General features: G+C 44.4%; 1 protein-coding gene across 5 annotated transcripts in view; it reads right to left on the bottom strand.

Annotated features, from left to right (window-relative positions):
- The window catches only part of cabin1 (calcineurin binding protein 1), a 464,264-nt gene that overhangs the window by 170,532 nt on the left and 267,195 nt on the right, over positions 1–26,537 (bottom strand). For all 5 annotated transcript variants that reach the window (XM_085962047.1, XM_085962049.1, XM_085962050.1 and 2 more), the window contains exon 29: positions 20,807–20,970. In XM_085962047.1, coding sequence (XP_085818173.1) covers positions 20,807–20,970 — 164 coding nt within the window. The remainder of the gene's footprint in view (positions 1–20,806; positions 20,971–26,537) is intronic.

The raw sequence follows: 26,537 nt of genomic DNA on the forward strand, positions 1-26,537 counted from the left end.
TCTCTCAGCAACAACCTCAGCCTTCAGTAAAGTACACTTATAAAACTTCACGGTGGCATAGTGGTTAGCACTGTTGCCTCACAGCGCCAGAGACCCGGGTTCGAATCCGGCCTCGGGCGACTGTCTGTGTGGAGTTTGCACATTCTCCCCGTGTTTGCGTGGGTTTTCTCCGGGTGCTCCGGTTTCCTCCCACAGTCCAAAGATGTGCGGGTTAGGTTGATTGGCTATGATAAATTGACCCTTAGTGTTAGGGGGATTAAATACGTGGGGTTACAAGGATAGGGTGGGATATGTGTTGGTGTAGGGGTTACGGGGATCGGGTGGGATATGTGTCGGTGCAGGCTTGATGGGCCGAAATGGCCTCTATCTGCACTGTGGGGTTTCTGTGATTCTGTGATAGAATCGGAGATTGCACTCACTGCAAATAAAAAGGGCTTATGTCAGTAGCAGTTAATGCTTACACCCAAGTGTTGGTCAAGGAAGTGCTTTAACCTTTCCATTACGTTTATTTCATCTTTGCAGCAATTCTGTGCTGCCCATTTATCAATTCTTAACAAATTGTAAAGAACAGACAGGCATGGCATTTGTATAAATGTGTCTCGATTGAAGAAAACAGCTGAACATAGACTACCACCAATTCCCGAAGTATCAACATAAAGTGACTTCTTCACTGAGAGGACCACCTTTCCATTACAATCTTGACTTTAGCCTTCTAGATGGTGGAGCAAATTTGCAAGGTCAGGAAGTGAGTAACTTGCTGTAGAGTACTCTGCTCTTGTAGCTACAGTAGTGAGACAGCTGAGCGAGTTAAGGTTCTGGTCAATGGGGACTGCCTGGGATGTTAATGCTGGGGGACGCCATTGAAGATTAGGGGAGGTGCCTGGGTCTTTTCTTGCTGAAGACTGGATTGCAAATTTACTATCATGGTGAAGGCACGAGAGTCCCAGGTTAATTCATTGAAGTAGGTAATAGTTTTTACTAGCAGGCAAAAGCGTAGGAGCATGAACCCGATGTCAAGGAGCAAAACATTCGATAGTTTCAAATATGCCGAAGCAGCAAGACAAGAGGGCAAATATAGGGCAGGCATCAGGGAGTATTTCTTTACACAAAGGGTGATCAACAGCTGGAATGGGCTGGGGCCAGGACACTGACTTTACTGAAGATACAGCTAAATGCTGGATTGGGAAGATAGCATGGGTGGTATTCTTTTATTTTATTTATTTCTGGGATGTGGACGTCATTGGCAAGGCCAGCATTTATTGCCCATCTCGAAGTGCCCATGAGAAGGTGGTAGTTAGCCGCCTTCTTGAAGGATGAGAACCAACGGGCTGAAGAGCCTTCCTCAAACAAAGCAATCTTGTGATAAATGAGCAGGTATTCCTTGACCAGTGACCCGCCTCCAGCCTAACTTTGTAATCCATAGCAGAAGCTACAAAGAACCACAATCCTATCCACAATTTTAATCCAGAGAAATTAGTTTATTTTCTCCCCTCCTTTCCTGAAAGCATCAACATGTGCTGGTGTACATTTGTCAGACACTGGATGGATCAATACCTCTCCTAAATGGAGTTTGCATGGGTTTCCTCCGGGTGCTCCGGTTTCCTCCCACAGTCCAAAGATGTGCGGGTTAGGTTGATTGGCTATGATAAATTGACCCTTAGTGTTAGGGGGATTAAATACGTGGGGTTACGGGGATCGGGTGGGGTATGTGTCGGTGCAGGCTCGATGGGCCGAAATGGCCTCTATCTGCACTGTGGGGTTTCTGTGATTCTGTGAAATGGCCAAAGTAATTGTTTTGTAGGAGAACACCACACGTGTTCATTTATCCAAACTGGTTGCTCATCAGTCCATAACTTGATCCTGAAGGGGTCGGAAATATAGGCCTGGATATTAACAGGGGCAGGTTACTTATGATGGGGGGGGGGGGGGCGGAGTGAGTTTTGGATCGGATGGGAAACCTGGAAGTCCGGGTTTCCCCACATGCTGTGAAGTTTTACCTCCACAGTGTGCATCTTATGTCCTCAACAGGCTCCCTGCCCTGAAGTCAGTTGGGCAAGGAGAACTCCAGAGCAGGCTGCAGGTGGAGCCCATCCCAGCCCCCGTTTGGGGGGGGGGGGGGGGGGGGGGGAAGGGTCTGATCCCCAACACTGGGGGGAGGGGAGGAGGATCCAGTTCCCGACCCCGGGAGTCTTTTTGGGGGGTGGGGGGGGGGGGGTGGTAGCACTACTGCTCCTCCTGGCCCACAAGCAGTGCTATGAAGGCACTTACCTCCTTCCTGAAGCTGTCCTTGCCTCACTTAGGCTGCCAGGTTTCCCCGAGGCCTGGGAAATCCGGCCGGCCAATGTTAAATCTGCAAAGCAGGTTAAATCGGAGGCTGCCAGCCTCATTAAAATATTTAAATTGCTAACCTGCCTCCTGGGAGCAGTTTGGTTGTCCGCCCCTCCATTAAACCTGGAAGTGGGCGGGTTGGGGTCAGGTTTCAGATGTTAAAATTCTGCCCCGACCCCAACCCACCTGTTTCTGGGTGTTAAAACTCACCCCATAATGTTCCACATGAAAAGGAAAAGAACTGCCACACAAGAATATTACTTATATCCCAGCTTAACGCAGCAGTTGCAAACTAATTTTTATGTATCGATGCTACTATTCGCCTGTTCTATTATTATTCAATAAATTTGTTTGGCGGTTGAAGCCTAAGCCAAAGCTGATAATGTTATTCTGCTAGCTTCTGAAGACAAGGTAGGTCATGTGAGGACACAGTAACACCAGTAGCTGAAATGAACCAAAGAATGGTTTGTGTCTGTTCTCTGCACCCACTATTAATTTACCTAGCTATCTGGGCAAGTGTAAACACTCTGACACTGGGAGCTACAGCTCACTAATGAGAGCAGTCCGAGACACGGAAGGCAATAAAATATCTAGGCCCAGAAATTAAAGCCTTTAGCGTCGGCCATCAAGGCCGGTTTTGAAGAAAAATTGGCGGCCGCCTCGCTTCTGCCTACTTCTGGCGCGGATCGCGGCCGTCGACATTTTGGGCAGGTCGCCAGCTCTGCCATTGCCTGTGCTCGTCGCAAATATTTGAATGATCAGGAGCGTGACGTCAGTTGGCGTTCAACACCGAATTGACGCATGCTGAGCGATTTTGAACGTCGCCGCTCCGCTTACCGCCCGCTCCAAAACACACCCGTACGTGCAGCTGTTGCCAGCGCGTAGAGCCAGGAGAAAGTGGCGGAGAGCTAAAGTCTCCAATAACTCTGCAGAGTATGTCCAGTCCAGCGCGATGGCTCATGGTCATTGCTGTAGAAACACATCGGCAGATTGAATGCCTGTTCTATACACGTTAGATGCCAGCACTCAACCGGAGCAGGTCAATGAGTTCTGGCACGTAATGTGTACAGAACAGCCTATGGTTACAAATAGTCTGGGGGCCTTGCACTGCATCTAAAGGCCTGATTCCATTACTGTCAGTCTGTTGTGTAATGCAAGACGTACACTTGTACACCAGATTTTCAAATCTTACTAATAAGCGTTTGCAGTTATGTCGGTACACTGGCAATGAAGTGATATTTGGGCTTTGTAAATTTTTACTGTTATTGTTACAAACGTCCGTATTGTTTTGCATCCTGTTCCTCTGAAGTAACAGGTGTGCGCTGATCACATTTTCAATTAAAGGAGATCTGATGACTTTTTCCTCTTTCTGAAGGAATTTGTACGTCTGCATTTCCTCGTATCAATAGTCAGGTGTTCAGGGTGTCCAGTTAACCTTTCACATCTCTTGGTCTATTCAGGGAGGTATCAGGGGTCATCTGACATCCAGTATCGCAAACAAATCTCCCAATTCCGTACACCATTGCCCTTTCAAAATGCTTATCCGGGTATTTTCTGGAGAAATATACACCTAAAAAGACTTAGTGAAAATGTGTATTAAAGAATAGGTTGCTTTTATTTGTATTCGACATATTACGGTCAGCTGAAGAGAATAAATGGTAGAAGCAGCATAGAACTGTGGCTACAACTTCTAAATCACAGGATGCACCTGGAGTTACTGTTAGTAAGCCTTGCCCTTCCACCTTCAATCCGTGTCAATCAAGAAAAGCACCGACAGGATTAACCGAAAGAGAAATCCCTTTTAGGAGCAATGAAGGAGGACAAGAAGAATACTCGGGCACAGTCACTCACAGTCACAAAGGATGTAATTGGAGACTTAACAGGGCAGTCTAATTACTGTGACCAGGGTGGACGTTGTACTGAAGAAATACAAACAGGAAATTGAGAGAGAGGTGAGCACACAGCTGGATAACGACAGTTCATTCAAGGACCTTAGACAGGAAAGGGCGGTTATTTATGGTGCCACAATGGAGAGGACCACTGGGGTGGAAATTTTGTGGAAGGGGTGATAATGGCACTTTTAAAGGGTAATGGTGCATCTGCAATGAGAGCCATTGACAATTTCAGCAAGGGCTGGATCAAAGGAAGGCAGCTGAGCAGATTAAAGTTGGAGTGGGAGAAGATCCAGAGAGGAGGTGGGAAGTATCATAGAGGAGATGAGCTGGAGGATATTGGAAAGAAGCTATAGAGTAATAGGGGGTTCAAGATGAGGGAAGAGGATATGGTAACTGAGGCAGGACATGGACCATGTAGTCTCAAATTTTGAAGGTTTGAGACAAAAAGCATAAAAAATTTGAAATTTACAAGAATCCTATAGAATAGCATTTTCTCTATTTAAAATAGCTCTACCAAAGTTTCTGTTTAAGACCTGTGATTCTGAGCAGCCTGAGGCTCGACTCCATGCGGCTTTCAGAGCTATCATTGTCAGCTAAAGAGACTCAACAGAATAACAGACTCCAGCTCCCAGCATGCAGCTGTGTGCACAACTCCCAGAATTATCTGATGACCAGACCATTCATGGTGTGCCATGACTTGCTGTTTGTAAGACCACGCCTTCTCCACTTCTAAGTATCGATGGAAAATAATGGAGGACAAAATCTCCCAAGGAAACCATTTCTAGGAGCAGTTCAAGTTGAAGCTGTGCAATAGTTATTTGACCATCAAATTACTGGCCCCAAATGTTCAGAGCAGAGATTGTGTGTAACAGAGTAGCAGACATCATATGAGAAACTTTACTGCCCAACCATTTGGGTTTTCTCTCAGCAACTGAAGAATATAACGTTATATAGAGGCAGGAACCCTAACCACATTTAAAAAGTACTTGGATGTGCACTTGGGATGCTGTAACCTGCAGGGCTACAGACCAAGAGCTGGGAAGTGGGATTAGGCTGGATAGCTCTTTGTTGGCTGCGCGGACACGATGGGCCGAAATGGCCTCCTTCCGTGCTGTAACTTCCTATGATTCTAGGGAGAAGAATCGGAAATATTGATTGCATTCTTTAAAATATGACAGATTAGTGTACTTTCCGGCTTTCATTTATCTTGCATACCCTCTCTGTCAACCTACAAACATAACCGGAAACATTGCCTCTATCTGCACTGTGGGGTTTCTGTGATTCTGTGATTGCACTTCACTTTAAGAAATCGCAATTTCATGAGAACGCCACAGATAGATTAGACCCGAACTTCGGCCTCCTGCTGATCTTACCCCTGAAAGAGCACGCTGGACGGGAGGTTCTGTGCTGTGCTCATTTAAATCAGCAGGCAGCACCAAAATACCGGTGCTGCCAGTGCTTTTTTACGGTCGGCCGCTAACCTTGGCTGGCAGTGGCACCGCCCGTTTTCGGGTTTAATCGAATTTCTAGGCCCTAGAGTTAAAAAAAAGTGAAGAAATCCTAAACGTATAGCAGCAATGATCATATAGAAGAACATTAAAAGTAGCAGGAAAGCAGGTGAAAACCAACAACCAACTACCATTATCACAATCCTGAGTTTTCTGTCCACTGTTAAAAGTGTACGTAAACAGTATTGGCAATTTTAAAAGACATCATTTGCTTGTGAAGACTCTGATAATGTAGAAAATACTGACAGTGAAAAGCAAGATGACCAAAGACAGAGTCCAGAGCAATAAATCAAGACAAATGGGACAATCTTTCCTGTGTTTACACTAAGCAGTCAGTACCATTGGCAAATGCAAATTAATTGCTGAGGAAGCTTTTCTAACCACTTTTTTTGAGTCACGAAGATGACCTCATTGTTCAGTAGGGCTCAGCCTGGAACTGAGACCCCCCATTACAACAGAGACATCAAAAGACACAGACACCCAGCTCCACCTCACCACCACCTCTCTTGACCCCTCCACTGCCTCTGATTCATCACACTGCTTGTCCAACACCCAATAGTGGATGAGCAGAAATTTCCTCCAACTAAATATTAGGAAGAGCAAAGCCATCGTCTTCGGTCACTGTCACAACACCATTTCCTAGCCACCGACTCCATCCCTCTCCCTGGCCACTGTCTGAGGCTGAACCAGATTGTTCATAACCTTGGTGTCCTATTTGACCTGAGCTGAGCTTCCGACCCCATATCTTGTCCAGCACCAAGATCGCCTGTCTCAGTCCCTTGCCTCAGCTCAACTGCTGCTGAAACCCTCATTCATGCCTTTGTTACTTCTAAACTCGACTGTTCCAATGCTCTCCTGACCAGCCTCTCACCTTGCACCCTACATAAACTTGAGCTCAACCAAAACTCTGCTGCCTGTATCATAACTCTCACCAAGTTCTTTTCACCCATCACCCCTGTGCTTGCTGACCTACAATGGCTTCCAGTCCGGCAACGCCTCAATTTTAAAATTCTCATCCTTGTTTTCAAATCCCATGGCCTCACTCCTCCCCATCTCTGTAACCTTCACCAGTCATACAGCCCTTTGAGATCTCTGCGCTCCTCCAATTCTGGCCTCTTGCAAATCCCTCATTTTCTCTGCTGCATCATTGGCGGCTGTGCTTTCAGCTGCCTAGGCCGCAAGCTCTGGAATAAGATGTCTTTTAAAAGATAAATAAGTGTAAATATAAAGATATGAAACAAGTAACCTGTTAACTTAATAAGGTAACTGTGAAATAGAACCAGAAAAGCAGCAGCTTGAAAACCAGAAGTAAAGATGTAGATGACTTACTGAAGATATGACTTGATTCCAGAGATAAGATCATCACATTCCAGAGAATGATGGAAACCACAAGTCGGTCCAACCTAACAGCTACCTGATTGGAGAGGTGATATTTTATTTTAATACTCCGAACTAGAAACTATTGCTGCCTGTTGCTGTGGATTGTTTACTGCACGTACTGAAGTCCCGGACATATTGCTGAACTGACATAACATTATGAATTTCTGATGATTGTTTTGATAACATTATTATTCCATATATAGAAGTAACAAGTAAAAGATGGAAATTAAAGGTTCGTGGGTGTCCTGTTAAGTTCTTGATATCTTGGGTAGCAGGCAGTTAAATGGCTCGACAGAAATACTGCACTTTAGTTATGCTGCTGACAGAATATTGTTAACGTTATCTGAATTGATTTTATCTAACCTTGGTAGGAGTTCAAGATATATAATAATCTTTAACAAACTTTCCAAGAAAAGATGTGAAAGTTTCCTGCTGGGAAAAATGAAAACGACCAGGGAGTTTTCTGCTACCTGCAGAGTTGGAGTGAGTTTTGACAGCAGGCCACCAAGGTGTTGAAGTAGCATCCCAGGACTATCAGAATAAATGTCGAGGTGGCACAAATAGGTCTTCAATACCGAGATGAATCGCCTACAGAGACAAGTGCTACAATGAGCTGATGCTGCACTTCTAACCTATCCGAGCAAAACAGGAAGAGTAATTTCACTCAGAGGATTGCAAACCCAAAGAAGTTTGCAGTGTATAAGGAGGCTATTTGGCCCATTGCGTCTGGCTGGCCATTGCTGGCTCTTTGCTAGTATCTTCCTCTACGTCAAATATTTATCCGATTCAGTCTTAAAAGATGCAATGGTCTGTCTCAACCACTCCCTGTGGCAAACTATTCCATGTTCTAACAACCCTCAAGATATTTCTCCCAACTTCCCTAATCCGTAAAAAACTGAAATAGATGAGCCCTTGTCACTGTCTATTGATCCTATTAAAATCCTTCATAATTCCAAAAACTTTCATTAAATGTCCTCTTAGCCTCCTCTGCTCCAGTGGAAATAGTCCGAGTATCTTAAGTCTCTCTTCATAATTCTAGTTTCCCATGTTGATATCATTTTTAAAAAATGTGTTTCTGGGATGTGGGCGGCGCTGGCAAGGTCAGCATTTATTGTCCATCCCGAATTGCCCTCGAGAAGGTGGTGGTGAACCGTTCTTGAACTGCTGCAGCCCGTGTGGTGAAGGTGCTCCCACAGTGCTGTTAGGGAGGGAGTTCTAGGATTTTGACCCAGCGACGATGAAGGATCGGCGATATACTTCCAAGTCAGGATGGTGTGTGACTTGGAGGGGAACTTGGAGGTGGTGGTGTTCCCATGCGCCTGCTGCCCTTGTCCTTCTAGGTGGTAGAGGTTGTGGGTTTGGGAGGTGCTGCCGAAGAAGCCTTGGCGAGTTGTTGCAGTGCATCTTGTAGATGGTACACACTGCAGCCACGGTGTGCCGGTGGTGGAGGGAGTGAATGTTTAAGGTGGTGGATGGGGTGCCAATCAAGTGGGCTGCTTTGTCCTGATATGTTGATGAATCTACACTGTACGCTCAAGTCTTTTCTATAATGCACATAGCACTACAAGTGTAGCCTAACCATTGTCTTGTACAACTTTATCATTACTTCTTCACTCTTGTACTCTATGCCCCTATTCAAAAATAATGAAAATGATGGCCTTGTTAATGCTTTATCTCCCTGCACTTGCACTTTTAATGATGTATGTATTTGAACCCCCTAGTCACTCTGCTCATTCACACTCTTCAGCATCTTTCCATTGAATGTATAATCCCATTTGATTTTTACCCTCCTTAAATGTAGTACTTCACACTTCTCCACAATTAACTTGCATTTGCCACCTGTCTGCCCATTATCTAACAATGATCATATGATGATCCAATTCAATGTTAGGTTTGGAAAGGAGAAACTTAACACAGTTACTAAGATTCTAGATTTTGGTACGGTTAGCTTTAATGGGATGAGGCAGAGACGGGCAACAGCAAACTGGTCAAGAGTGTCATCAGGTAAAACTACAGATGAACAGTGGGAGGAGTTCAAAAATAATTTAGCTTAATACAGGACCAGTATATACCCCTAAGGGGTAAGAGCTTTACATATCAAATAAACAGCCATGGTCGACAAAAGAGGTGAGCGAGAACATAAAATTGAAGGAAAGAGCATACAAAAGTGCAAAGAATAGTGTGTCCAGGGGACTGGGATAGATATAAAGAGCAGCAAAGGAAGACAAAAATGATAGCAGGAGTTGCAAAAACCAAATACGAAAAGAAACTTGAGGGATATCGAGAATAACACAAAGTTTTTACAATTATATTAGAAGAAAAAGGGTAGTCAAGGGTAATGTGGGCCCTTTAAAAACAGATAGGGGTAAATATTGGAAATGAAAATAAGGAAATGGCTGACTTGTTGAATAATTACTGTGTTAGTCTGCACAGGAGAGGAGGATAATATACCTGACATTCCAGGGAAACTAATAATGAATCAAGGACTGGAACTCACTAAAGTTAACGTAAGCAAGAAAATAGTATTAGAAAAAATAATGGCCTTAAAAACTGACAAATCCCCAGGACCTGATGGTTTCCACCCCAGGGTTTTAAAAGGAACTCGTTGAGGAAATTACAGATGCTTTAGCAAGAATCTTCCAAATCTGTCTCGATTCAGAATCGTTTCTTTAATTTGGAAAATTGCAAATGTAACTCCATCATTTAAGAAAGGCGTGAGAGAGAGAAACTAGGACATTTAAATGTTATTATTCGTTCCTGGGATGTGGGCGTCACCAGAAAGCCAGTATTTACTGCCCATCCCTAATTGCCGTCGAGAAGTTGGTGGTGAGCCACTTTAAACCGCTGCAGTCCGTGTGGTGAAGGTACTCCCACAGTGCTGTTAGGGAGGGAGTTCCAGGGTTTTGACCCAGCGACAATGAAGGAACAGTGATATATTTCCAAGTCAGGAATGTGTGTAACTTAGAGGGGAATTTGCAGGTGATGGTGTTCCCATGCGCCTGCTGCCCTTGTCCTTCTAGGTGGTTGAGGTCGCGGGTTTGGGAGGTGCTGCTGAAGAAGCCTTGGCGAGTTGCTGCAGTACATCTTGTAGATGGTACACACCATCGGTGGTGGAGGGAGTGAATGTTTAAGGTGGTAGATGGGGTGCCAATCAAGCGGGCTGCTTTGTCCTGGATGGTGTTGAGCTTCTTGAGTGTTGTTGGAGCTGCACTCACCCAGGCAAGTGTTCCATCACACTCTTTACTTGTGCCTTGTAGATGGTGGAAAGGCTTTGGGGAGTCAAGAGGTGGGAGACTCACCGCAGAATACCCAGCCTCTGACCTGCTCTTGTAGCCACAGTATTTATGTGGCTGGTCCAGTTAAGTTTCTGGTCAATGGTGACCCCCCAGATGTTGATGGTGGGGGATTCGGCGATGGTAATGCCGTTGAATGTCAAGGGGCGGCGATTAGACTCTGGCTTGTTGGAGACAGTCATTGCCAACCACATTTTAGGCGTAAATGTTACTTGCCACTCATCAGCCCAAGCCTGAACGCTGTCCAGGTCTTGTTGCATGCAGGCATGGACTGGTTCATTATCTGAGGAGTTGCGAATGGAACTGAACACTGTGCAGTCATCAGTGAACATTCCCACTTCTGACCTTATGATGGAGGGAAGGTCATTGATGAAGCAGCTGAAGATGGTTGAACCTGGGACACTGCCCTGAGGAACTCCTGCAGCGATGTGCTGGGGCTGAGATGATTGACCTCCAACAACTACAACCATTTTCCTTTGTGCTAGGTATGACTCCAGCTAGTGGAGAGATTTCTCCGATTCCCATTGACTTCAATTTTACTAGGGCTCCTTGATGCCACACTCTGCAAAATGCTGCCTTGATGTCAAGGGCAGTCACTCTCACCTCACCTCTGGAATTCAGCTCCTTCGACCACGTTTGGACCAAGGCTGTAATGAGGTCAGGAGCCGCATGGTCCTGGCGGAACCCAAACTGGGCATCAGTGAGCAGGTTATTGGTGAGTAAGTGCCGCATGATAGCACTGTTGACGGCACCTTCCATCACTTTGCTGATGATTGAGAGTAGACTGACAGGGCGGTAATTGGCCGGATTGGATTTGTCCTGCTTTTTGTGCGTAACATAGAAACATAGAAGATAGGAGCAGGAGTAGGCCATTCGGCCCTTCGAGCCTGCTCCGCCATTCAATGTGATCATGGCTGATCATCCAAACTCAGTACCCTGTCCCCGCCTTTTCCCCATATCCCTTGATCCCTTCAGCCTCAAGAAACATATCCAACTCTTTCTTGAATATATTTAATGAACTGGCCTCCACCGCCCTCTGTGGCAGAGAATTCCACAGGTTCACCACTCTCTGGGTGAAGAAATTCCTCCTCATTTCAGTCCTAAATGGCTTACCCCTTATCCTTAGGCTATGACCCCTGGTTCTGGACTCCCCGGCCATCAGAAACATCCTTCCTGCATCTAGTCTGTCCAGACCTGACAGAATTTTATAGGTTTCGATGAGATCCCCTCTCAATCTTCTAAACTCCAGTGAGTATAAGCCCAATCGACACAATCTCTCCTCATACTTCATTCCTGCCATCCCAGGTATCAGCCTGGTGAATCTTCGCTGCACTCCCTCCATGGCAAGAACGTCCTTCCTCAGGTATGGTGACCAAAACTGCACACATTACTCAAGGTGCGGTCTCACCAAGGCCCTGTACAACTGTACAAATGTGGTAGTTTTCCACATTGTTGGATAGATGCTAATGTTGTAGCTGTACTGGAACAGCTTGGCTTCTGTGATGGTGGGGACCTCAGGAGGAGGCAGATCTGGATCACTCACTCGGCACTTCTGATCTGGAGCTGCCGTGGTGGGATTTGAACTCATGTCTCCAGGTCATTGGCAAACTTGGACATATGGCTCTCTGTTGCGTTATCGAAGTCATTAATAAATATAATGAACAGCACAGATCCTTGTAGGAAACCACGAATCACTTCTTTCCAATTCGAGTACATACCCATTATCCCTACTCTCTCTTCTACCGCCTAACCAATCTCCTAACCAGGTCAATAATTTGACTTTAATTCCATGAGCTTTAACATTGTGTGAAATCTTATCAAATGCCTTCTGGAAGTCCATATAAACAAAACCCACAGACATTCCCCTGTCTACTACTTAAGTTACATCCTCAAAAAATTCAGGTAGGTTTGTTAGACATGACCTACCCTTTACAAATCCATGTTGGCTCTCTCTAATCAGCTCAAATTTCTCTAAGTGCTCAGTCACTCTGTCCTTAATTATAGAATCCAATAACTTTGCCAAGACAGATGTTGGACTAACAGATTTATCATATCTATCAGTACTGCTCCATGTTGAACACCACTTGGAAGAAGCACTGCGGGAAGCAAGGGCACAGAATGAAGTCCCCCATCCAGAGCACAATGTCCATCACCAAGAGTGGCTCGGTAGCACCACTACTGACTGAGCTGGCCGAGTCCTGAAGGACATAGCTGCCAGACTGGGCCTGTGGCAAGTGGTGAGAGAACCAACACGAGGAATAAACCTACTTGACCTCGGCCTCACCAATCTACCTGTCGCAGATGCATCTGTCCATGACAGCTTTGTTAGCAGTGACCACCGCACGGTCCTTGTGGAGACGAAATCCCATCTTCACACGGAGAACACCCTCCATTGTGTTGTGTGGCACTACCACCGTGCTAAAAGGGATAGATTCAGAACAGATCTAGCAACTCAAAACTGGGCATCCATGAGGCGCCGTGGGCCATCAGCAGCAGCAGAATTGTATTCCACCACAATCTGTGACCTCATGGCCTGGCATGTCCCTCACTCTACCATTACCATCAAGCCAGGGGACCAACACTGGTTCAATGAGGAGTGCAGAAGAGCATGCCAGGAGCAGCACCAGGCGTACCTACAAATGAGGTGCCAACCTGGGGAAGCTGCAACACAGGACTACATGCATGCTAAACAGCAGAAACAGCATGCTATAGACAGGGTTAAGCAATCCCACAATCAACGGATCAGATCAAAGTCCTGCCACATCCAGTCGTGAATGGTGGTGGACAATTAAACAACTAACGGGAGGAGGAGGCTCCATGAATATCCCCATCCTCAATGATGACGGAGCCCAGCACGTGAGTGCAAAAGTCAAGGCTGAAGCGTTTGCAACCATCTTCAGCAGAAGTGTCAAGTGGATGATCCATATCGGCCTCCTCCTGAGGTCCCCACCATCACAGAAGCCAGTCTTCAGCCAATTCGATTCACTCCATGTGATATCAAGAAACAGCTGAGTGCACTGGATACAACAAAGGCCCTGACAACAGCCCGGCTGTCGTGCTGAAGACTTGTGCTCCAGAACTAGCCGCGCCTCTAATTCCAAAGGTGAGGTGAGAGTGACTGCCCTTGACTTCAAGGCAGCATTTGACCGAGTGTGGCATCAAGGAGCCCTAGTAAAACTGAAGTCACTGGGAATCGGGGGGGGAAAACTCTCCATTGGCTGGGGTCATACCTAGCACAAAGGAAGATGGTTGTGGTGGTTGAAGGTCAATCATCACAGCCCCAGGACATCGTTGCAGCAGTTCCTCAGGGCTGTGTCCTAGGCCCAAACATCTTCAGCTGCTTCATCAATGACCTTCCCTCCAACATAAGGTCAGAAATGGGGATGCTTGCTGATGACTGCAGTGTTCAGCGCCATTCGCAACTCCTCAGATAATGAAGCAGTCCACGTCCGCAAGCAACAAGACCTGGACGGCATTCAGGCTTGGGCTTATAAGTGGCAGGTAACATTCGTGCCACACAAGTACCAGGCAATGATTATCGCCAACAAGCCAGAGTCTAACCACCACCCCTTAACATTCAACGACATTACCATCACCGAATCCCCCACCATCAACATCCTGGGGGTCACTATTGACCGGGAACTTAACTGGACCAGCCACATAAATACAGTAGCAACAAGAGCAGGTCAGAGGCTGGGTATTCTGCGGCGAGTGTCTCACATCCCGACTCCCCAAAGCCGTTCCACCATCTACAAGGCACAAGTAAGGAGTGTGATGGGATACTCTCCACTTGCCTGGATGAGTGCAGCTCCAACAACACTCAGGAAGCTCGACACCATCCAGGACAAAGCAGCCCGCTTGATTGGTGCCCCATCCACCACCTTAAACATTCACTCCCTGCACCACAGGAGTACCATGGCTGCAGTGTGTACCATCTACAAGATGCAGCAACTTGCCAAGGCTTCTTCGGCAGCACCTCCCAAACCGACGACCTCTACCACTTAAAAGGACAAGGGCAGCAGACGCATGGGAACACCACCACCTCCAAGTCACACAGCATCCTGACTTGGAGGTATATCGCCGTTCCTTCATCGTTGCTGGGTGAAAATCCTGGAACTCCCTCCCTAATAGCACTATGGGAGTACCTTCAGCACACGGACTGCAGCGGTTCAAGGCGGCGGCTCATCACCACCTTCTCAAGGGCAATTAGGGATGGGCAATAAATGCTGGCCTTGCCAGCAATGCCCAGATTCCACGAACAAATAAAATCTGGAGCCAAGGCGGATGGATCGAGTTTGGATACAGATCAGCCAGGATCTCATTGAATGGCGGAACAGGCTTGAGGGGTTGAATGGCCTACTCCTGTTCCTATGTTCCGTTCAGCTAACCCGATTACGTTAATTGTAATAATCCTAAATATTGTTGTGGCTTCTATTTCTATGTTAGTCCGAGTCCTTTAATAAATGGGATTGCAGCCAGTCACTCAGCTGCAACAAGATAGTCTTCTGTGACTATATAATTTTATATAGTTTCAAGCATTTAGGATTTTAAATGGAGACACTTTCTGCAGCAGACACAAAATGGTAAACAGGAAGCAGTCAGATTGTGAGAAAGGCAACATTCCTTCTGATCAAGAATCAGTTAAGATAAAGGAATTCTGAAGTTGGAGCAGCATGTTTAAGTCTTAATGGAGGAAACTTATGCCAGACAGAAATATAATTTGTGGTCTTACGTCAAAACAGGTGGAAATGATGAACTGGACAGAGTATCAGAGGACCTTGGTGTGCATGTACATAGATCCCTGAAGGCAGCAGGACAGGTAGATAAGGTGGTTAAAAAGGCATATGGGATACTTCCCTTTATTAGCCGAGGCATAGAATATAAGAGCAGGGAGGTTATGATGGAGCTGTACAAAACGCTGGTTAGGCCACAGCTGGAATACTGTGTGCAGTTCTGGTCGCCACACTATAGGAAGGATGTGATTGCATTAGAGAGGGTGCAGAGGAGATTCACCAGGATGTTACCTGGGCTGGAGCGTTTCAGCTATGAAGAGAGACTGGACAGGCTGGGGTTGTTTTCCTTAGAGCAGAGAAGGCTGAGGGGGGACCTGATTGAGGTGTACAAAATTATGAGGGGCATAGATAGGATAGAAAGGAACTTTTCCCCTTAGTAGAGGGGTCAATAACCAGGGGGCATAGTTTCAAGCTAAGGGGCAGGAGGTTTAGAGAGGATTTGAGGAAAACCTTTTCACACAGAGGGTGGCTGGAATCTGGAACTCACTGCCTGAAAGGGTGGTAGAGGCAGGAACCCTCACAACATTCAAGAAGCATTTAGATGAGCACTTGAAATGCCATAGCATACAAGGCTACGGACCAAGTGCTGGAAAATGGGATTAGAGTAGATAGGGCTTGATGGCCGACACGGACACGATGAGCCAAAGGGCCTCTTTCTGTGCTGTATAACTACGGCCCAGAAATTCTGTTCCCTAAGGGTGTGTACGCGCTGTGTACTCACCTGTAGGGTCAACAGAAGTGCCAGTTTTAGGCATGCACTGGAAACCTGAACTTCCATTCTGTGAAGAAAGGGCTTGACAGGACAAACACCTGCGCCAGAGAGGCAGCGCGTACGGCTGGAGCTTCTGTTTTTTTCACAGTTGCTTCAGTCCAGGTAAATCGGAAACAGCTGCGCCTGGAAAAGCAGGCGCAAGGCCGGCAGCTCCTAGGCACAAGGCCGGCTTTTACCAGGCTGAGTTGAAGAAAGTAAAAAAAAAAAAATTTTTTCCACTGATTTATCATTTTAAAAATACTTTAAAGGCAAGTTTATTTTTAGCCCCCTTAAAAACGAAGTATTTTTTTCAAAAATTAACTATATTAAACAAAAATTTTAATTTGTGTAATTTATAGTCATTTAAAAAATGTGATTTTTAAAAAAATGTATTTGAAGTTTTACTTTTGTTTTGGGGCTGATTTCTATTCATATTTGACAGGTCTTCCTGTCAAATCTATGAATGGAGATTCCCTGCTCTGATTGGCTCCCCATGGCCCACGTGATCCCAGGGACGCTGCGAACTAGCTGCGCCCCTGGGATACGCAGGCCCTGCGCACCGGCAGTTTGAAGAGGCACAGCAACGGAATTCTGCGCCTCCCGGGAGCCCTCCGGTCCAGGCGCAGATTTTTCCAAATCGCAGCCCTCCGCCCGCGGGGAGGGCTGCGAGCGGAATTTCTGGGCCTGTGACTCGATGTTACAGATAGGACAGCCAATCCCGCAGGATTGCCCTGGAGTCTCCAGGAGTTGAAGATTAATCTACAGGAGACTGCAGCGAACAGCCCAGGAGAAAAATTATAGGGGCATTAAAAATAAATTGTGTTTTGTCCTTTTCTTTGGAACACTTTAATTTAACAGCTATAAAAATATTGGACAAGATCAAAGGCTGTTTCAGTAACAGTCGAGAGGAATCCAATTGGGTAACAAGGAGTCTGTTCCCTTTCCAATTGGTGTGGGAAGGCAGTGTGTCTGGAGGACGGACCAATGGCGAGTGTGGGTCAGGTGAGTCGAGGCGGGAGGTCACGTGATGAAGCCTCCAGGAATACACCCCACCAGAGTTGGCAACCCTATTATCCCCCTCTCCATCAAGGTGTGAGGACTGTTAACATTTTGTTTGCTTGACTGCTTTAAAAGATATGGCTTTACATCAGTGAAGTTCTATGGGGTAAAAATCCCAGTTCTGGCTGCCAGTCTTGGTTCTGGAGAACAATGCAAACTTAGGAGACATTTTTAAGGTTCACATATTCTGCATGTAACAACTCACCCGGAAAGGTACACTTCGAGACTGCAGACTGCGTACTAAAGAATAAGAGAAGGCTCTGGGGATTCAGCAAAGGGAACTGTTCCATTCCAAAAAAAAATAAAGTCAGCTTTCTGCTAAGGTTACATTAACCCTTTTCGTGCCAATTCTAAAATGTATTGTGTTGTTTTGTATTTTGCCCGTGCAATGTCATGGCCCCTTAACGTATTTAAGTTTCCTGAGGGAAGTGGTCAAACTTTCAAGAATACAAGAGTGAACTTCATAAGAACATAAGAAATAAGAGCAGGAGTAGGCCATACGGCCCCTTGAGCCTGCTCCGCCATTCAATATAATGGCTGATCATCGGCCTCAACTCCACTTTCCTGCCCGATCTCCATATCCCTCGATTCCCCTAGAGTCCAAAAATCTATCTATCTCAGCCTTGAATATATTCAAATACTCAGCATCCACAGCCCTCTGGGGCAGAGAATTCCAAAGATTCACAACGCTCGAGTGAAGAAATTCCTCCTCATCTCAGTCTTAAATGGCCGACCCCTTATCCTGAGACTATGCCCCCTAGTTCTAGACACTCCAACCAGGGGAAACAGCCTCTCAGCATCTACACTGTCAATCCTCTTCAGAATCTTGCATGTTTCAATGAGATCACCTCTCATTCTTCTAAACTCCAGAGAGTATAGGCCCATTCTACACAATCTCTCATCCTAGGACAGCCCTCATCCCAGGAATCAATCTAGTGAACCTTCGTTGCACTGCCTCCAAGGCAAGTACAGGAAACTTTTTTTTATCCGGCACCGACGGGGTGCTGGTTCATCAAAAATCCCGGATAACCGAAAGCTATAGTAAAAGATACGAGAGCGGAGAGCTCCGTATAAAGCAACAAACCCTGTTGCTTAGCAACAGCTTCAGAACAATGGCCACAAGTTCCAAGCGTCTCTGTAGCTTAGCAACAGCTGCAACCACACCCTTGCACAGCAACAGATCGAGGAAGGCAGAAGTAAAGCTTACCTGAACCTACTCCTGAATTTTGCCGGTTAACCGAGATTTCCGGTTATTTAGGTGCCGGTAAATCGAAAGTTTCCTGTATATCCTTCCTTAGATAAGGAGACCAAACTGTGCACAGTACTCCAGGTGTGGTCTCACCAAGGCCCTGTACAATTGTAGCAAGACTTCCTTACTCTTATACTCCAACCCCCTTGCAATAAAGGCCAACATGCCATTTGCCTTCCTTATTGCTTGCTCCACCTGCATGCTAGCTTTCTGTGTTTCTTGCACGAGGACACCCAAATCTCTCTGAACACCAACATTTGAAAGTTTCTCACCATTTAAAAAATATTGTTTTTCTATTTTTCTTACCAAAGTGAATAACCTCACATTTCCCTACGTTATACTCCATCTGCCACCTTATTGCCCACTCACTTAGTCTATCTATATCCCTTTGCAGGCTCTTTGTGTTCTCCTCACAGCTTACTGTCCCACCTAGCTTTGTATCGTCAGCAAACTTGGATACATTGCACTCATTATTCATCCCGATAATATTACCATGTCCTGAATAACATGAACCTTCATACTCCGTAGATTATTCAAGCTTCTAAGCCTATTTTTTTATCCTTCTAACCTTCAATCTCAATTCTAGCCAGACATTAATGCAGCTCCTTTTTAAAAGAGTTTCTAGGCTCACCACGAACCTTGATTCCACACGTCAGCCACTCTGATGGTGGGGATTTCTATGAATCTCCAGCCTCACATATGGCAGGGCTATTTTGCATTTATGGTCACAGCTGAAGCTAAAACAGCTATTTATAATTGATAATATCCATTTGTTTCATCATGCTGCCTCTCATTCTTTTTTCCCACAATGAAAACTATTTCAGTTCTCCAAGTCTATTGTGAAAATTTAGAGTTTTGAGTCCTGGAATCATTCTTCCCAGTAACCTCTCCAATCATCTATGCCCTTTAGAAAATAAGATAACCAAAATTGTAAACAACATTCCAAATGCGGCCTCACCAATGGATTATAAAAAAATCAAAATAACTAATAAACTGCTCGAGTTACAGCAGGGACCCAATTTGCCTCGTTAACAGCCTAATACAGACTGCATACAATAATCGCACACAAATCTTGTTCCCTTCCTACAGTTGTCAGTAGAAACCTATGCTTTGTATAATCTTGTTTCCTGTAACAATTCACATGACACAGTTTTTCCACATGCAAAATAATTCAAAGTTAAATATACAAAATAATGGAGAGAGATTTGGTACAGAAGAGGAAAACAAAACAAACAAACTAAACAGAGTAAGAAAGTGGGGAAAGAAGAAAATTAATTAAAAGTAAATAAAATGAACACAGTGTGCGATTTTGGGGGAAGAGACCACTTGCTGTTTCCCTAGGAGTACAACCCTGGTGGCTGCAAAGCACAATGATGCTGCGAGAGAGACAGGTAGTGGGAATGTGCATCACTTAACTTTATTCATAATATCATCTGTATGAAAGTAACAAGGGAATGTTTGAACTTGTCCTCCATATATGGCTTCTCACCCCATTTTTAGAAAACTGGCTTTTTACAAGTGGACATTTATATTTTTGATTCATTAATCTGGAAGAAGAAACTACATTGATATCTATGTGTATAACCTTCCTCGGATAATAACTGGGCATTCATTCATATTCCTCCTTAAGCAAAGAAATGGCAACATAATGAAATGTGCAATATCCAAAGGCAGTATCCTTTCTCAAAATGGCCATGTTCCTACAGTTGAGGCATGATCTGATTGAATGGTGGAACTGACTCAAGGGTCAGAATGGCCTACTCAGGTTCCTATGTAGGCCGTATAGGATGAGCCAATGCAAACTGAGCTAATTTGCACACAGCAAAGCCAAACAAATTGCAACTTGATGCGAGCCATATATGGCCCTAATATCCATATCAGTTTTACTGCAATAACACTGGTTCATCTTGATACTAGTCTAGAGGTTGTGACACTTTCCCCAGACCACTATCCAGATCTCAAACCTTAATGAGACCTACTGCACCAGAGGAAGACACTGTCACACACCTTACCAACAGGCAACAGTGGCCATCACCTGTGGCTCCAATAACAGCGTATTTCCATGGTCCTGCTTGTGAACTGGGCTTTACCTGTTCACTGGTCTTCTCAATTTCCTGTAGTGTTCCATTCTCTACAACTGAAATAATAGTCTTGACCGCTACATGACTAGTTAGGTGCTGGCCAGACAAGTTCTGATGACACTATGGTTAACAATCATATTGAACAAATTCAGCCAACAAAAAAACAAAGGTCAGCGGCATTGTTAAAATAAAAATTAACAGCAAGTTATAGCCATTTCCTTGTTAACATAGTCCAAATATATTGATATCTGAAAGCATTGCAATCTATTCAATTCACAGAACGCAACTCGTTGCAGGAAGAAGAAGAATGTCTCTCGTTATTCCAAAAAAGGTCTAAGTGCGATAGAGAGTGAGAAGCATCTAATCCTCAAAGCCCTGGATTATTAAGTGTTTCTGAAATCAAAGTCAGTTACAGGGCCCTGGGCCACAAACAGCTGTTGATTCAGAAGCTCTGAACGTGCACACTTACTTTCCCTGGTCAGGTGTCCTTTGAAGCATGGAAGATACTCTCAGCAGTGTATTATGGTCCTTCAGCTGTGACAGAACGTCAAGTAAGATAACAATCGAACGGTTCATGTGTGAGGCAAAGCTGCCAGGCCGGTCAATTTCATCCACAGGAATACGCCAGATTCCCTAGGGAGGAAAACATTTTTTGATCCCTTCAGTATTCAGGTTTTAAATTAGAAGATTAAGGAAGACCACATTAGCAGAGTCCATGATTTCAAAACATTAAACAAAATTACCATTTTGCAAACAGTTGAGGGAGAATCCACACAGAGGCAGCGCTATTTGTTCCACATTGTGTAGCATTTCAGAAAAGCTATGAGCTATCCCAGTATATGGATATATTTCAGTGGGTTAGAGTAGAGATTATAACCCAATAATACATGGTTACATAGAAGTTACAACACGGAAACAAAACTTTCAGCCCAACCTGTCCATTTCGGCATTTCCCCTCCACGTGAGGGAATAGCTCTAATCACATTTACCCGCCCTGTTCCCATATCCTTACATCCCCTTTTCATTCATCCACCTCCCCAATCTAATCTTGAATGATGACACCGTTTCTGCCTCAACCACTAACCCTGGAAGTGAATCCCACAGCCTCACAACTCTCTGTGTGAAGAAGTTTCCCTTGTTCTCTGTAATAAATCTCTTACATTTAATCTTGTATGTACGACTTGAAACAGTCGGTTTCTATCTACCCGGTCTCATCCTGTCATCATTTTAAACACTTCTATCAGATCACCCATAATCTGCATTGTTCCAACAAAAAAAGCTCCAATTTTTCAAGTCTTTTGTCGTACTTATATCTCCTCATACCAGGCAACATCCTGGTGAATCTGTGCTGTATCCTCTCAATGCTCAATATCCTTCCTATAGTGTGGAGTCCAGTACGCTGCGATATTAAGATTTTATATCGGCTCATCATTACCTCTTGGCTTTTACATTCTATACCTCGAGATAAAATCTAGAATTTGATTAGGATTTTGTTTTACAGCCCGAGATGATACCTTTAGTGTTGTGAACCTGTACCCGAGTATTCAAAGTATAATTACTGCTGTTACTTGTTTTCAAGCAAAATGCATCACCTCACATTTACTGACATTGAATTCTATTTGCCAATTCCTCCATCTTAATATCCCTCTGCAGCTTCCTGTAGTCTTCTAAAGAATTAACTATACCTCCTATTTTAGTATAATCTAAAATGTTAACACCACTCCCTATATCCAAATCATTGACATACACAGTGGACAGAAGTGGCCTCAGAACGGAACCATGTGGGACACCACTACCCACTTCCAACCACTCTGGAAAAACTGCCCTTAACTCCAACTCCCTTCTAACCAATTTTTAATCCAGTCTGCTATCATCCCATTAATTCCATACTCCTTTATCATTTCTAGTAATCTCCCATGTGATACCTTGTTAAATAATAAAAATAGACTTGCAAAGAATCATTAATACAAGGATGAGACATTTTTAACAAGCTGTCAATTTTAAATAGTGGTATTTAACTATTGAAAGAGCTAGCCAATTTCTCTAGTTGTGAGATTTTCCAGAGGCTGATATTTGAAAAACAAGTGCCATAAGCAGCGTATTGCAATGACATAGGAGCTGCCATCACATTGCCAACCATATGCTGCTTGCACGGTGGAAGCTTGTTAAGAGCTATTTTGTTCACGTTAATTTTATTAAGCAGGTTTATCTATCAACTTACATATATCTGAGTGTGTTTATAAGGCTATTGCCTATTGTGCAAGTCTTCCATATTTTTATTTAAGGTTTTTAGTAAGTTGCTATGTTAAGCATCTCATGGACAAAACATTTTAAAAGTTAGGGAACTGGGTGGCACAGTGTGTTGAACTCTGGCCTTTCACCCATGACCTGGGTCGAAATCCAGACCAGGCAGCCTCTGCCCGCTGGCTGGAAGAGCTCTACGTCGGGGTTGCCAACCCCCCAGGAGTCTCCAGTAATTGAAGATTAATCTCCTGGACATGGCGGCGAGGAACTCGGAACAAAAATCATGGGGCCATTAAAGAAATTGTGCTTTTTTTCATTTCTTTGAACACTACTGTTTATTAGTTATAAAAATATTGGAGATGGAAAAAAAGGCTGTTTGACTGACACTCAAGAATCATCCAATCGGGTATTGAAGAGTCTTTTCGCTTTCCAATGACGTGGGAAGGTGGGGCGCTGTGAGGACAGACATGTTGGGGGGCCAGTGGCAGGATGTGGGGGGCGAGGCAGTTGGAACCAGAAGGTTGTATGATGAAACCACCAGGAAACATCCACGAACACACTCGACCAGAGTTGGCGACCCGAGTTCTAGGAGTTTGGAGAATCTCAATCCTCCTAGTGGGCATGGACACAAGGGAAACATCACATTAGTGCTGTTCTGAGGTTGATCAGAATAGAGGGTGCTTTACTCTGCATCCGGTTGTGCTGTACTTGACCAGGGAGGATTTGATGCCGACAATGGGTTGACAAGAGTTCATTCCCCAGCACTGCCATCTCACCGTGAGCACAAACATTCTAAGATCAAATTTGGGTCGCTCACATTGGCTAGGTTCATCATGTGGGAAAAGGTCAGGACTGAAAGGCTACTTCAAATGCTGACTGGCCTGCTGTATATTTCCAGCACTTTCTATTTTTATTTCAGATTTTCTGCACATGTATTTTGTTTTATTAGCTACTAACTGCGGATGCAGCGCAAAACTTCTAAAATAAGGGAAGGTAACAGGGCCCTGGGGAGGGAGAATACAATTAAAGCAGCCAATCCAGTGGCACCGGCTCAAACACACCATGCAACACACTTAGGCTTGGCCCGATCATTAAGAGTGCAGGATTAAACCAAGTCAAAATTCAACCCCAGGGGCTGGAATTTCTCCCGAGTTCACAATTCATGGAGGGAAATCTCACCTGTTCGGTTTTATAAATTCATGCCTACCAACATTCTTTTGTACACGCTCGTCTCCAGCCATCCTGTCTCCACAGTGTTGATATCAGCAGAGCAATAAAAAAGCATACGGAATGCTAGATTTTATTAATGGGGACAGCAAGTACAGGAGCAATGAGGTAATGATAAACCTATGCAAATCGTTAGGCTGCAGTTAGGATATTATACCCAGTTTTGGAGACCCTACTTTTGGGAGGTTGTGGACAGGGTAAAGGAGAGATTTAGTAAAATAATACCAGGGATGTCAGGCTTTAATTATGAGTAGAAACTAGAGGTAAGAATCTTCAAATAGAAGAGGAGATTAAATATAAGTGCTCAAAATTATGAGGGGTTCTGATAAGGTAAATAGTGAAAAACTATTTCCGCTGGTTGGTGAGTCGGTAAATAGATGGCATTAATTTAAGATCATCACAAAGAATGAAGGAAGAGGTAAGATTTTCTTTTAACTAATAAGAGGGTTGTTAGGGTGTAGAAATAGTGGCGGAATTAGAATCTATAATAGCTTCTAAAAGCTAAGTAGATAAATATTTGAAAAAAGACCAACTTAAAAGGGAATGGGGAAAGGGCAGGGCATTAGGGCTAAGTGGCTAGCTCAGTCAGCGAGCTGGCACAAGTGCAGGTGCCAAGGTCTGAATGGCCTCTTCCTATGCTGTAAAATTCGATGAATATAAAGGCTGTTTAAAATGGAGCCTGTTGACAGAATCACACGAGGGGAGTGCATACTTCCTGTAGTACTCACCTCTATAGCTAGGGCTGGTGCTTACAGTCAGGGGAGTGTCTTTGATTAGCTCTCTCTGTTCTATGACAGTTGTGGTGATTGGCGTGCATGGGGTAGCTGCAAGCCAAATCAGCCGATCAGTTAACTACTGTAGTGCCAGTTGATCTTAATGATAGTGAATGCTGAAGTGGTTGGTTGAAGACAGCTAGAACAATCAGCAGTGTTCAATAATTTAATACTTGATTACCTGCCCATTTCAACTCGCCATGGATGGGTGGGGAAAGTGGGTGCTCTCCGTTATGGTAGATCATTTAAGGTAAAGATTGAGAAAGACAGAAGTAAGACAAAGACCAAAGTAATAGGTTGGAAAAAAGATAATTTTGACGGGATGGGAATGGAACCAGGGAAGATAAACTGGAAAAAAAATTGACAGGCAAAGAGATAGAACAGCAGTGGGAAATATTTAATTAGAAAGGCAGAGAGGAACTGCGGAATTAAATTATCAAGAAATATAAAAAGAAATAGTGAATTATTCTATAGACATATAAACAACGAAAGGAAAATCAGGATAGGAATATAGCCACTAAGGGGTGCACAAGATAAACTCACCGGTAATGACAGTGAAATGGCAGAAATATTGAATCATTATTTTGCTTCAGTATTTTCCAGGGAGAGCAACAGTAATATTAGAAGCGATCAAAAAAAATCAAGACATTTAAGATAAAGGGGGAAGATAATTGATAAACTAGCCAAACTTAGAGAGGATAAAACCACTAGTCTGGATGAACTGCATCCACGCATACTAAAAGCAGCAAGGGAAGAGATAGCAGAGGAAATATATTTTAAAAATTGATTAGAAAAGGGAATAGTGCTAGAGGACTGGCGGAGAGCGAATGTTATTCCTATATTTAAAAAGGGAGCTAGAACAAGTCCAGGGAACTAGAGACCAGTTAGCTTAACGTCGGTGGTAGGAAAGATAATGAAATCTTTACTCAAAGATGTAATAGAAAAACATCTAGAAACCAGAAATATAATAAAGAGTTGTCAGCACGGATTTCAAAAGGGAAGATCATTCTTCAACAATGCTGGCCGGCCGGGTTTCCCAGGGCTCTGGAAACTCGGAAGCTAAAGGGAGGCGGATCTAGCAGACTGGCGCTACGTCTCTTCCCGCCCTGCCCCACCACCAACCCGCAACATCCCCAACGGTCCCCGGCTGCGGCCTTCTACCACAGGCTTTCCAGCCCGGCAGCTGGCCAGTCTGTCAACCTGGCCGGCTAACAGGCGGGAAACAGAGTAAAAAAATTATAATACGGTTCTGCCGTTAAATGTACCAGGCGTTCTTGGCATTTCTGGGACTCCCCCCGGCAATCACGTGCCCTCGCTCCCTCCCTGTAAATATCAGGCCTAAGAGTCTAAATGGGGTAGAGGACCAAAGAGGTCTAGGGGTACAGATTCACAAACCATTAAAAGTAGCAGCGCAGGTTAACAAGCCATAAGAAATGCAACCAAGCACTGGAGTTCATTTCTAGAGGAATAGAATTGAAAAGCAGAGAAGTTATATTAAGCTTATATAGAACCTTGGTTAGACCACACTTTAAATACTGTGCGCAGTTCTGATCTCCATATTACAAAAAGGATATAGAGGCACTGAAGAAGTTGCAAAAAAGATTTACGAGAATGATACCAGAACTGAGAGGTTATAACCAATGTTTTCCGTAATTTTTTTGGGTGCGCATGGAGCTGGCTGCGCGGGAACTGCAAATTGCTGTGCAGCTGGTAAACAGGAACATTGGTTATAACCATCAGGAAAGAATGAACAGGCTGGGGCTCTTTTCTCTTGAAAAGAGAAGGCTGAGGTGTGACCTAATAGAGGTCTTTAAAATTATGAAGGGGTAGACGATGTTTCCACTTGTGGGGAAGTCCAAAACTAGGGGTCACAACAACAACACCACATATTTATATAGCACCTTTAATGTAATAAAACGTCCCAAGCCACTTCATGAGAGTATTATCAAAAAAAAA

Source organism: Somniosus microcephalus, chromosome 19 (assembly GCF_052327205.1).
Source record: "Somniosus microcephalus isolate GS21.2 chromosome 19, FLI_Smic_1.0, whole genome shotgun sequence".
In the NCBI taxonomy this organism is placed as follows: Eukaryota; Metazoa; Chordata; class Chondrichthyes; order Squaliformes; family Somniosidae; genus Somniosus; species Somniosus microcephalus.